The sequence below is a fragment of the Saccoglossus kowalevskii genome, chromosome 22 (genome assembly GCF_978046115.1).
Source record: "Saccoglossus kowalevskii chromosome 22, keSacKowa6.1, whole genome shotgun sequence".
NCBI lineage: Eukaryota > Metazoa > Hemichordata > Enteropneusta > Harrimaniidae > Saccoglossus > Saccoglossus kowalevskii.
Genome location: NC_140662.1, coordinates 22,434,520 through 22,449,258, shown reverse-complemented (window position 1 = coordinate 22,449,258; position 14,739 = coordinate 22,434,520). Strand labels below are relative to the sequence as shown.

The 14,739-nt window shown below is 34.2% G+C and overlaps 1 protein-coding gene across 1 annotated transcript; it reads left to right on the top strand.

The window, feature by feature from the left end:
• Positions 1-3,901: 3,901 nt before the first annotated feature.
• On the top strand, positions 3,902-14,739 carry LOC146729189 (uncharacterized). Its single transcript, XM_085495827.1, has 6 exons — positions 3,902-4,267; positions 11,575-11,644; positions 12,105-12,161; positions 12,310-12,455; positions 13,680-13,889; positions 14,470-14,739. The coding sequence occupies exons 1-6, from the start codon at positions 3,902-3,904 to the stop codon at positions 14,737-14,739; spliced, it is 1,119 nt and encodes a 372-aa protein (XP_085351953.1).

The window sequence follows — 14,739 nt, the reverse complement described above, 5'->3', positions numbered from 1 at the left end:
ATGCGAGGCTTGGCTAGGGAGTTGCTTCAAATATTACCCAAGAATAGTCCAAAACAATTTGATTTGGAGATTGGTGTTTTACATTTCACATTAATTTTTCATCTGTCTGCAACAATTTTTCTCTTTATACTCTAAAATCGGATTTAAGACATCACTCCAGAAATTCAGTCCTACTCCAAATATGACAATTACATGTGGACTGTGACTCCCCAGAATGTAAATTGTTTCCTGATTGGCCAGCTGTTTTGTGGTGGCCATTCATTCAAATATTCAGTAATTTTATTAGCTGGACATTATGATTCCTTTTCAGAGAGGGATAAAGGACAGTCCAATACATTTCACATTGATTTCCTATACACCATTACAATGTATGTGAAACCTCCAGTGCACTCGGATATGGGTTCTTTGTGAATGTTAACCCTGGATTTTGATCTGTGTGTGGATTGATGTCAAGTTCTTACCTGTATATCCAGGTTTAGAAATCAGAATTTCAAATTCATATTGCAATATAAATTTATACTCGGTATATTACTCATACATGTTTTGTAGCTGTCAACTGGGGTTACTTGGGACAGTGCGGTAACTTGGGACAAGTCCTCAGATAATGTTGAGATTTTGGGAGAGCATCCGATTGATGGTCCCCATCATTTGTCCCAAGTTACCCTGCTGTCCCAAGTAACCCCAGTTGACGGGGGTATTTAGAGTGAGGCAATATTTAAAGTCGTGTCATACATGTATAGTTGATGTTGGTAATGGAACAGAGTGCTCATCAGAATGCATTCCCGAAATGTATCACATCTGGTTGTACTCTAAAATTTAAGACATCAGTCCAGTCATTCAACCCACTAAATGAATATGACCACCTTAAGTGGACTGTGACTAAGCTCTACCCAATGTTAGATTGTCTCTCGATTGGCTGAGGAAGTTGAAGTGGACTTGTATCTTGTGGTGCCATTTATTCAAATGAACTTTTTGTAGACCAGACATTAGGATTCCTGCACTGATGTCTTAAATCCAACTTTATAGTATATTCTTGGGTAAAACATTTTTGGTAGAAGTGGGATGGAAGTTCAACTGCTTCAAGGAAAACATCTGCATGGAATTACAAGGTATACACAGGGCTTGAAAATAAGAATTTTTAACTTTGAGCAGAAAACAGCTTCCAGGCTTGGAATTTGTTACATTGGGGAAGCTGCCTCAATTTTGGCTGGAGCTGTTCAATGGAAGTAAGTGACAGGTTCTCAAGTCTACTCTTACTGGCTCCAAAAACAGCTTCAAGAATCCAGGCTCTAGGGAAGCAACTACTGAATTGAGGGGAGTTTTTCTCCAAGGTGCCAAGTTATTGTCAAGCCCTGTATACAATGTAAACCCAAGGTTGAGAATTACTTTTTTTGGGCTGCCTGACAAATTGTCAATGTCAGGCTGAAATTATTTATGTGACTGACACTGAGAGTTTTGAATCTGACAAGTGATCAGCCCTGGGAAATCAGTTTAGTTTTCTTGTGCCTGACCAAGTGCCTGGATGGTGCCTAACAAAGGCACTTTGTGGGCGGTTACCCAGTACATGTCCTTGTCTGAACTCCGCGGCTGAAATGTTATATTCAGGCTTATAAACCTGCTTATAAACCTTCTTAATGGAATGGTGAATTGACTCTCAAGGTGTATTTTATGGTAATTAAATGTGCAATGAGCTTTATTTACAAATAGGTTGTTTGATTCCAAACTTCATTGCACTGCAAGTGCACAAAAACACACTTCCCTAAAAGGGGTCTATGCTGAAATGTCCCCTTGATAGGGGGGTCTAGAATGAAAAGTTCCCTAGAAAGGAGTTCTAGACTGAAAAGTTCCCTAGATAGGGGGTGAAATTCATCGGAAAAGCCCGTGAAAGGGGGGGTTAAATTTTCTTCTTTTCCCTAGATAGGGGGGGGGGGGTCAAAAAATGAGGGAACAAGCATAGGCCCCCCCCTAAATATAGGGGGTGGGGGGGTGAGACTCCTTGCCGCAATGCGTTCTATTCATTTCCAGCGCGCGTGGTGGGCGTCTTTGATTGCGTTTATTTTGTTGTTTTTATTCTCGAAATGTATCACTGGCTGTGTTTATTTTGTCATGTCTCACAACTGAACGTCCAAGCTGACTTTGTTTTGGCTGTATAATCACTGCATGGACGTACGTCCAGTCGAGCGTCTGCTTCAGGATCACCTGATCTCATGTCAAAACACATGCGCATTTAGGAACTTCCGGAATCGCATTTTTATGCTCATTGCAAAATGGCGGGTTGTCAGTATCTATCTGTGGTCAATCACGCCCAGTCGGGTCACGTGATCTGACGCACAGTTCAGCGAATGGGATAGTCTGGGGAAAAAAGACATGCGCAACAGGTTGTTTTCTTGAGGGCGTCCTTGTCAGCGATAATTTCAGTAATTTGATCTCACTGAGTATGTTGAAACAACACAGCGAAAGAGGCCCGTGTTTCACCGTGGTTATGCGCAGCGCAATCTTCATTGTTAGTGTGTTCGCTATAGATTTTTTCCCTTGAATTTTTGAACCCTACAATTAATCGCGCAGCGCGTGTTCGAATTTCATGTAAATAAACAATGTATTTTACACGCGTTGTATACGTCGCTTTTGTCATTTTGTCAGTTTTTGGACATCTTTATCTACAGTTATGTGGAGAAGACATCAGTAATATCTCAAATGTGGGAGACATAGGATGAATAATTTATATACTGTGAGTGGGTTTTAGAAATATATTTAAAATACTTCACCATTGTGTTCTATGAAAATTGCCCCAAAAATAGAAAATGTTTTAGAATATAGCATATTATTTGACCTATATTTTTCCAAGATATAATTGTTAACGACACAACAGAATGTTGACAAATGCTCAAATGAACAGTTAATTTAAACATTAAATATTGCCAGGCCATTTTTATCGATTCCGTACGTACGAGGCTTTAACGGTTAACCTGCCCCTCTCTGCACTGCGACTGCAACAGTTTGTTTGCCAATCGATTATCATTTATTAAATATACCTTAAATTTCAATTCAAATAGGGTCGTTGTTGAAGAAGGAGATATTAGTTCACCAATTTTTTTGAATTTGAATTTCTGATTTAATAATAATTTTTTTGAATTATAGTCAATACTCATAATTGCCATTATTGTACAACTTTCCGGTATTTTTTTCACTTTTCACTTTACCCAGCATAATGCAATTTCACTATCTTTAATTTCTAACCGCAGCAGGCTTCCTTATGTAATGAACTAATAGTTTTATGACGTAATTTTATGACGTCATTGCCGAACAAAGCTAATTTAAGTATGTAATCGAAAGCTGCCAATATCTTTGGTAAAAATATACAATAATTCAATTATGGGTGTCTGTAAAAAAAGAAATTGACAAGAATAATTATTTTGATGGAGCTTAGCTGTGATTTTTTCGCATTGTGAAATCGCCACAGTCGTTACTCCGCGTCGTATATAATATGGGTCCCATGCCGTGTGACGTATACAACGGATGTACAATGCATACGAAATTAGAATGCGCGTCGCCTGGCGACAGTGGCGCTATAGACTGCCACAGGTTGGTTTGTATATCAGTGCGCCTGTAAAAATGGTTAATACTATTTCATTGGAATTGTGTGTTTTTCGATAGTTAGTCAAGTATGTCCGCACAAGATAATATTCTTCGAATTCCCAATTAACTGAAGATAAGCGTTTCTGAATCTTAGTTTGGTAATATGCCAAACTGTGTCAATGTGATCGATATTTGACCTTTGACCGCATCACGGGGCTGATGATAATGCGTTGTATTATTCTTAAGTGTCACCACAAGATTTCCAGTAATAAGCATTGTGTACCAATGCAATGATTTTATGAAACCTCCACAACGATAAACCACCATGGTAGCTATATGTGTTGTACTACTGGCATTGGTTGCAATGACATTCAACGGTGTGTTTCCTGTTGCATCGAAAAAGTGCTATCCACAGTACGACGGAACCCGGCACAGGCACGATATTCGGTACATTCAGCTGACCGGTCGTCGTCTTGCTGGACACACCAATGACCGGGAGTTGTTGGAAAGTGCTTTACAGTGCCACATTAAATGCAAGTTATCTACGGATTGTAACTCTTATAATTTCAACCGAAGAAATAGTCACTGTGAAATCAACAACGTCACTGCCGAACAGTATCCCGAAGACTTGGAACATGAATACGGATATGTTTACTTCTCTCACTGTATGCCTTCGTCAGTTATGAAAGATGTGAGTTTCCCTAATTCATTCTTTTTACAATGTTTATGATGATTTCCCTCGGTTTGACCTCAGTTACACGCAATGGAAATTATTTTCTCTAATAATCAAACCTATATATATACATTGAAAAGTTTCGCATCAATTTCACGATAAACAAAATCATGACTTGTATATGACATATATTTTGCTCTTTTATTATACAGCACAAGACATTTATGCAAAAACATACGTTTAAATACGTTTTACTACTATTATTGAGAATCTCAAATTTGAAAGATCATGTCTGTTTATCATATTCGCCCAGCCATGAAATATTCATTTGATTATTTGCCGCAGAGTGCAATATGCATATGTTAATATATTATCTATAACTGAAAACAATTTTAGGTTTAAAATCAATTTCCTTCAATAAAAACCCAATTCAATCCAATTCGAATGACTGTTAGAGTGTTATTATGTGAACAACCAAGTTGATCACTAAATTGTCACTTTAATTACTATTCAGTAATTGTTAGTTAAACAGTTATGAATGTGTATTACACGCGTTGTATAATTCTCATGACTTGTAACCCATATCGAACTCGGTGGGATGCGATGACTCTGACATTTAAATATAGAATACACCATTAGATGTCATTGGTTAACACCATAGTTTTCAACTTCGCTATTCTAATACATGTACATCAGTGGCAGTGGTCAGCTGCGCTCAATGAAAAAGGTTCCTAAATATTTTTTGGGGGGGAGATAACAATTTGGTAATGTACATGTCGTTTGAACGGGGGTATTTTCTTAATGAATGTCCAGTCAATGATCTATCAAGCTATTGCCATTTCATCATTAACAGTATCTGGGAAATTCATGTTTTCCGTCATAATGTAATTATGCATTTATTTGTTCAAATATGTTATCAATGTACATACAATGTAATGAATGTAGCCACTTCCCAAATATTGAGAACATTCTGAATAACATTGCATCTTCTAGTAGTCTTGAAGATTAACATCGTCATTTGTAACTTGGCAAAAATGGCTGTTACACACAGTGATTCTTGTAATGTTGTTTGGCATTGATGGATTTTGCGAACATTGTCTCAGGACTTTTTGTTCACTGGAATGATTAATTGTACACTGGATATGTTGGTTACTCAAGTTAAAATGATTTTCACAGAGCAAAATGTTAAAAAAACACAATGTAACATCTCTAACAAGCAAACAGCTCGTCTTATCGGAAAAGTAAAAAAATATATCCATTTAAAGCACTGTTACTGAATGAATAATTCGACACGATCGATGTGACTGCTGAATACAATTGTGTTTTCAATAGAAACAATCATGCGTTTCAATATTATTGGAAATATGTTTGTCGGCGTAATTGAAACATTTTTGAAGACAATTAACACAGTGACTGTAAACTCACACAACTACATGCATATTTTACACGGATATATGTTTATTAAATTGAGAGCACATTTATATATTAATGCAACCAACATTATGTCATCAGAATTACAGAAAAAATAAATAATATTCGCATGTAAAAATGTGCTATATAGTATATATGCCATTAATTTGAATTGTAATTAATCTAATTTTCATAACAGTAACTGGAACATTTCTCTACAACTGTTTATATTAATAGAAAACAAACACATATGCCATTTTTAAAGGCTTGAATTACATCACGACAGTCAGTTTCATATATGTCGGGACTTGTTTAAATAATATATAAATATGGTATGAATACTCTTTCATGCAATTTTAATTATTTTCAGAACGTTATACACAAATTACCTTTTTTGTAATACGTATTTGCTTTATAACGACTTGTTTGTCGTAGGTTATGGTGACTGTGTAAATATTTCAAAAAGCACTTCAGTGATTTTTTGACCCCTTTTACACTACTTGTCAAAACACCTTCCAAATGTTGATATAATGGGTATTGCAGCACGTGTTATTGTATTAAGATTACAAACATATATTGACAAGTATTTGATTGGCAAACGCATCATGTGGTATAGTACTGTGTCACATACAAGTTATAATGAACGTTGATCCTTTTCTAGTTTTTAATTGTGTCTCTCTTACAAGTATTTTTCAATATTAGGATTATTTTTTTCGTGGAAGCACTTTTCAAATGTGTGTTCAGTGAAGGCTGAATGTGACCTGGAAGTAACTAAAATCTTTTTTTTTGGGGGGGGGGTGTACATGCTTAATGATCTGCGAATTTAATTTATAATTAATTAATTAATTAATTAATTAATTAATTTATTTATTAATTAATTAATTTATTTATTTATTTATTTAAAAAGCTTAAGCAATGATTTGCAAATATTGAAATTACTCTCCTTATATGTAAATAAAAATGCCAGTTGAAATTACTACACTACATCATTCAAACATTAATGTAACTTTCACCACGCTAAATTATTAGTGAATACACGTGAACACATATATTTATTTACAAATATTGAATATAAATATTCCAGACATGTATCGGTAAATATCGATTTTTTGAATTCTCGTATCTTAGTTTGTACGTGAATAAAAAATGTATATATGAATAACTCGTTCATGTCATTTTATCCAGCATTTTTTTTCCAAAATATAATTGAGCGTGGAAATGCATGATATAAGAATAATTCATGTGAAAGATTAATATTTGTAAATAATAAGTATTTGTGTAGTTTATTATATATAATTTGCTACCTTTTTACGATAATTATAGTATACGCCTATCGCAGTAAAATATACTATTTAAAAGTGATATGTTTATTTTATGAGCGTTGACATTAAATAGCCACATAAATTGAAAATAAACACTGTTGTTATTACAAAATAAAGTACTTTTTTATTTAATGTATTTTATACACATGAACAATGACTTCACCCGAGTACAACACGTGCTGTTACATTGTGGTTAAAATGATATTGATGTGAAACATAAAGACTGTCAAATTGTGGTTGATCGTTACTTTCACAAATCTCAATCAGATGATGTTGATCTACTTAATATGTATTCAATGTGCAAAGGTTCACATCGCGACTACAATAATGACCCTGTAAATCGATAAAGATATAATATTACGATCTTTACTATAGATCGTGAATAATTATGAATATTTTCGTATTACGTAATACTAACGTCATATGTGAACTGTATTGTACAAATATAAGTAGGCATTAAATTAAAGCATATCATTACAACAATGACCATGTAAATCGATAAAGATATAATATTACGATCTTTACTATAGATCGTGAATAATTATGAATATTTTCGTATTACGTAATACTAAAGTCATATGTGAACAGTATTGTACAAATGTACAAACTTAAATTAAAGCACGTCATAGACATGCTCCATTGCATATAATATAACTGTTACAATTAACTCATTTGTTGAAACAATTTCACCAATGTTGCTGCGTAATTTGCTGCAATTACGTATCTTCATTCACCGTCGCAGTTTGTCTGGTTTAGTTTTTCCAGCAGTGTGTTTCTGTTAAAATTGAATTTATTGAAATTACCTCTCCCTGACCAAACAATATTACTTTGCACAATGTTTGCTTTGTCACGTAATTGATTTTCTGTCAGTAAGAGTTCTACTTCCTATAAGGTAAAAACAAACAATGAACACACTTTCGCGTACACACTTTGGAATGGCGATCAGCAATTTAATTGACTATCATAATATTGAAAAACCAAATCACGGCATGAACAGTCTTAATATTTACAAAATCGATAATAAAAGTTAATTGAAATGAGCATTTTTGTGTGACATTTCACCGTAGATTAAGGAGAAATGTTATTTTTTCATGTATTCAACGGAAAACGTCAGAGAAGATAACATCACATTATAGCGATATAATATATACACTAATAGATGGATAATGCATTGAGTGAAATCTGTGTGGGTCTCGAGCTAAAAAGGTAGAGCCAAGAAATCATGTCAGAGTTATGAAATGACACCCACCGCATATCAGTCTAACACGTGCCATTGTCACTTCCTGAGATCATTTTGCCATAAAAGAACCACAGGCTAAATGGAACAAGATAATGATAAATGCAAGACATCGCTCAAGATTTTCAATGAAATAATTCCGATCGAAAGTCGTTTGATAACGAAGGTAATAGTTTTTAGGAAAACGGAAAACTGATATATTTGATCACTATTCACATCTATAATTGGAACATTATCGGTAAAAGGCTTCGTGACATTTCATATACTATTAAAATTATATTCATATCTATGTGTTATTTGACTTGACGTAGAATAAGGAGAAGTGATGAGGTCTGAATAGGGTAGTCTTCAACAAATTATACTTTTTACGCATGTTTATTATGTTTAGCAATTCTAATGGTGACTTACCGTTGATATTCTGCGAGATCTCGCGTAATGCGGTAGAGACGCGCATTGGACGTCTGTCGCAAAAATCGAATTTTATTTGAGTGAACTTGAATTTCTTTTTTCTATTGTACAATGTTGCAATACATATTTTTCAGAGAGGAATATTGCGTTGATTTAAACTTTTATTAAAAATACCACCATCAAAAATATCTAGCGCATATTATTATTAAACATTACGTGGAAATACACAGAAAATATCTTCGCGTTTGTCGAATAAGACGCGATGAATTGACGCTTACAACGCTATGACCTCCGTTTGTGCCGTTTTGACGTTCAATTTCACGTAAAACACGGGATCTCACAGAGAAATGGTCTATTTACATAATAATAATATTTATATAATAATTTTAACCTCATTGAAATATCCAATAATATAAAAACATTAATGGCGTTGGAAATAATATTTGGAGATTGGCTTATTGGTACTACTCTAATTTCTGAACATATCATAGTCGGTTAATTAAAAAGAAATGCAATGTGTAAGTGTGCAATGTCAAATTTACCACAGCTTGATTTGAATCGTGCTAGTGTTTTGATCTACAGTCTATTATTTAAAACTTGTTTTAATCGCATTTTATTGCGTTTTTAAAAATACTACACGTGAGATAGTTTCTATTTTTCTGTGTATCGGTTCCATTTATTGCTCTTTTAGAAACACCTGGCACCACCTCTCCGTTTTATGTGTTAAGATGCAAGTATTCCCAGGTCAATGATTCGATAATGTATTGTAGTGCATTTTAGTGTGAGTGGTTATTAACTTATGGATTGTTTTTTTTTTATATTCAAGTCTTTTAATGTTACAATTTTGAAAGTGTAAAAATGGAAAAATATTATACACTGGCTATTTAAATTTTTAGAATTTAATATTAAGCCTAGAGTTGTGAACTGTGTTCGATTTCAATTGTGCCTCACTATGATATCAGGCAAGTAAACACATAGCAAACTCGTTATAAATTATTGATTTGTACTTTTTGAGTCTATTTGTGCTCATAAACGATAAGCAAATATGTTTCCGGTTCAAAAGTTAAAAAGTAGATCGACCGGAAATGAGAATTATATTTGACCGTGATTTACAAACAATACTAACAGCAATATGAAGGTCAACAGTGATAAATCAGTGTAGAAATCACATTTGAGTATTTTTGAAAGGAAAAAAATATGAATACCGCTTCCCGCAATCCCACACGTTATCTTCGGTATTATTCGCGAATAACCTCTAATTATAAATTCATTAATGTCATTTCAACGTTAGTCAATTAAATTAGTCGCTTTTATCAGTGGAACACTACATGTAATACTAATCGTGGTCTACATGTTATAATTTGTAAATTTGAAAGAAGGTTTTTGTAATAACCCTGAAAACTGTCAATTTTAATTTGTAATTTTTGGAGTGAATGACGGATGATAATTGTTCTTTTCTTGTTATTGTTAGCAGACATTGACGTGGATAATTACATACGTTCAGTAACATTTGCTATTCGCAGCGTTGTTTTATCTAGGAGATTGCCTGGAATCACATTTGCTCATCCGCTAAAACTATGTTTTTTACTTTAATATCGGCCTGAATGTGAATTCTGCGCATGGCGCATAGTTTTTTTTTTCAATTTTGAATTTCTTTTAAAGTGGTCCACGTACTGTCGAATAGAATAAATAAATGAATGAATAAATAATTGTACTCTATTTCTTTATTCAATTTTCTTTATTCAATTTTCTTTCAACTGGCATATTTTATCAACCAGTTTCGGACCTCGGGCAAGGTAAATTTGGGTACATTTAATATGTATATTTGTCAAGATGTTAGTATAATTTAACTTAACAAAAGTGTGGTTACAATAACTCGAACATTTTTTAACTGATCATCGTCAAACTTAGAAACCTTTTTAATGATCATAGACAATTGTTGTGTGACTAGCATATATAATTTTCAAGGTATGCTGTGGCGTAAAGTTTGGTTAGATGAAAGTTGTTTCGGGAATTTAATTCTCATCTTGTTCCTGAATTCTTGTTCGTTATTTAATATTTAGATTGTGAACAGGCAAGTTTGTAATAGTTATGATATAGGTGACGGACGAATAAGGATCTGACAGAATATTAAAACTGAGTTGAATTCACCGATTTGAAGAAAACATATCTCCGTATTGAATTTATCACAGATGGAAACGTTCTCAAAAGTAATATGATGAGTTTTCATGCTCCTGGTCAGTGTATAGTTTATAATGTGCCAAGAACTATGCGCACCGAGAAACAGCGTGTGTATATTACTTTGAATAGAATTAAGCATATGATGACGTCACATATCAAGTCAATGTCAGCGCCCTCTATTAAGTAGAAAACCCATCTCAACAAGTGTTTCAAATTCATAACTCTTCATATCACTCTATAGATCATCTCAAATACATACTGAAGATAGTATAAACATGTCGGAGTCGCTTCCAGTGAGATGCAACCACTGGATACCATTTAAAACAAAAACAATCCTAGCAACACATTATGATCAACAGAATATACACTAGTTTGTTCGTTTTGTGTTTTCGAAAAATAAATTGAAAAACGCATCATATTAATATTTTCACAGTGAACCGTTGTCTAGGGAACGACATTTATCAAATGTGACATGCTGGTTTGCAAAAATCAACATCAAAGATGACTGATGTGTTTCTAATATTTCTAAGTACTTACGGTTTGTGTAGATTTTGTGTACATCTTTCAGTGTAATATGCCACTTTTGTTTCAATCAATAGTTGTGTACTTTCCTAAAGTTGTAAATACACACTGCTGTTCGCTTTTATCAAAATCAACTGTTTTCATGAATTTGGAAAAGAAAACATTGTGATGATGTTGTTGGGCATGTACGTAATATGAATAAATCAATATGTTAATATTTATTACCAAATGTCGGTATTTTTCAGACCCAGTTTTCGTATGACAGTCATTGCAAAAAAATAGATGTGGATTCAGTGTGTCACCCGAGTACAGCAGGTGAGGAGAAAATATGTTTGTTTTTTTCAGTTCGGGGAGGGTGTCGTAATGATAAAAGAGCCATGAGTGAACCAATCGGGTTGACTGTTTAGATCATGCGCAATAACGCTTCCGTTATAGTGTATACGTCCATTTAGCCGCGAGTGGAATAAAAACCAAGTTCTCGAAGCTTATAGACTTATTAGATGTCGTGAATTGGTGGGATTTGGCCAATCAGATTTGTTGTTGTGAATGCTCGTAAATTAATTTAATAATGATCAAGTATCCTGAGTCTGGGTAATTTGAACTTGTATACCATGCTATTATCTAGGTTATAAGATATGACCTCGGAAACTACAGAACCCTAATTGACCAATTCAAGACAAACAAACAATTTTACGTCATATTGTTGAATTTATGTATGGTTTTAAATCCATGTATCGTAATTTCAAATCTATACTTGTTGTTAATTTCTCGGTAGCAGACGGTATCGGTATTACCCAGACAGATGCTACAGATGTATCAGACATACCTACAGGTAAGTAGCGCCCTCAGTTTCACGCCTACATTTCTCGTGACCCGCACTGTTCGAGAATTATAGATATTTATATTTTGTATTTCCGGATAAACTATATTTTTGGTTGGAAATTGTATGTTGAACTAATCACTGGTTTCTTTGATTCCAGGTTCATTTTTCAGGACTTGTGTACTTAGCGACGTTCAATCCGGCTCCGCGATGAAGGCATACATCAGCCATAACACAAATGGTGCATGCGCAATGGGACCATACTCATCAGATTATGTTGCAGGAGTTGGAAGCTTTACGTATTATGTGAGTGTCAGTGGTTATATGGACTTGTACTGGTTTTAATTTGTGTTAAAGGTGTAATATGGACGACAGCATGTATTTTTTTAATATTGTTGTTGGAAACTGCATATCAAATCGAAATATGATTTATCATAAACTAAAATTGTCGAGTTTGCAGCAACAATTACTGTATTAAAACTGAAAAAGCTGACATTTCCCCTCATTAGTTCTTTGTACCTAAATTCCAATTTTAGCCCAGTAAGTATATTTTCGGTGTTTTGTCAAACATTACTAGCTAACTTAGTAAAAACGCAGATTAGGTAAAAAACAAACATGCTAGCCCAAAAAACTAGTTCCATATTACTTAAAGGGAACCTCAATCCAAACAACATAATGACCCTTAAAGAAAAAGCTCCACAAATGTAGGAGAATGCAATTTACAGTTTTGTTGTATCACTTTTCATTCTCTAGATATTCCACTTTTCATCAGTATTACGTAGTCAGCCATCTTGATTTTCAAGCAAAGGATTATGGGTAAAGTATGACATCATAGAATCTGTTGTCAAAAATTGAGAAAATGATTTCATCTATAACTTCAAAAGTTGAACTTTAAATTGGCTGAAAGTTTAGAAATTGGTAACATACATGTACTGGTGCCATCCATGCTTATAAAATAGTTGTCATGGAAACAGAACTGAAAATATTTATTTTTATGTTTTTCTACCAAATGCTAAAATTTCCTTATATTGTATACAATTTACCAACGTGAGTAGGTTATATAGGTGATATCACATGTTGAGCACAAAAAGGGGACAAAAAAGTGACATTCTATATTTCACAACTAAAATATTGATTTTTGTTTTTTTAACGTTTTTAACAATATCTTCACTTTATGTGTATTTGTAAAATTCCAATTTCCATTACTATAATTATATACATGAGTAATATGCACAACGAAAATTTGAACTAATTCGCATCAGTATTTCTCATGTTATAGATGAAATAATTTTCTCAATTTCTGACAACAGATTCTATGATGTCATACTTTACCCATAATCCTTTGCTTGAGAATCAAGATGGCTGACTACATAATAACGATGAAAAGTTGAATATCTAGAGAATGAAAACTGATATAACAAAAGTGTAAATTGCATTCTCCTACATTTGTGGAGCTTTTTCTTTAGGGGTCATTATGTTGTTTGGATTGAGGTTCCCTTTAAACATGTATTGTCCATTATCCCACAACAGGAATGTGGCGAATGTTTGGCGGTGACTGGTCCACTTGGCAACACCGTCACTGTACTTGTCGTGGAGAATTGCGGTGCGTGTGGCACCGAAAAACTACTGCTTGATACTGTTGTCTTCGACGAACTCCGTGGAGGATTGCCTGACACTAGCTTTATCTCAGTCACCTGGGAAGTTGTACCATGCAACGTATCTGGTGGTATGGCGTTCAAGGTAAAACAGATCCCCTAGTACCCATAATTAAAAATACCCAGAATACACCCATTTTACAATAAATTGTACTTCCTGTTATTATAGGATTATATACGTTTGGCATCAACTAATGCTATGTTGGCTTATCATCCTGCAGTAATGGAAATTTGCATATGGCCGCAAATCCTTCCCCCTCAAAAAGTGATCCGGAATTGGAATACTTTTAGAGGGACAGAAAAGAAGTCTCGTTCGCTCCCAGCGAGTTTTCGTATGCCATTTTGCAAATAAGGTCTATTATATTGAGCTTACTGTAAATGTAGCAGCCTACTAAAACATTTTCTGAAATAACCGACTGTGAATAACCGACTGCCATAGTCAGTCGTCACTCACTATCACTAATTAACGACGACAGTGTTGATTGCAGTCCCCAAACCTGGATTTAAAATACAATGACTGCAGAATAATAAAGAAATTTAATCCAGGGTTTTTGTGCCGATTAAAAATAAACTACATATACATAATACGTAATGATGGTTTTCATCAATAATACACAGCCTTAACTACGATTTAATGCAGAATGTTTTTATGTTTTTTTCTGTAGTTCATGGCCGGAAGCAACGAGTATTGGTGGGCTATTCAAGTGCAAGATCATCGCTATCCAATCGCCGACATCTGTGTCAAAGTCTCAAATAGTTGTCAGATATTGTCAAAAACCAATTTTAATTATTTCGTGAATAACAACCACATGAGCGCGCCTTTTGCATTGACGATTGTATCAACAAACGGAATAGAAGTCAGTGTAGACATCGACGCGATCTACAATGATGACGTCACATTCTACACCGATGTACAGTTTCCAAACGTTTGCTAA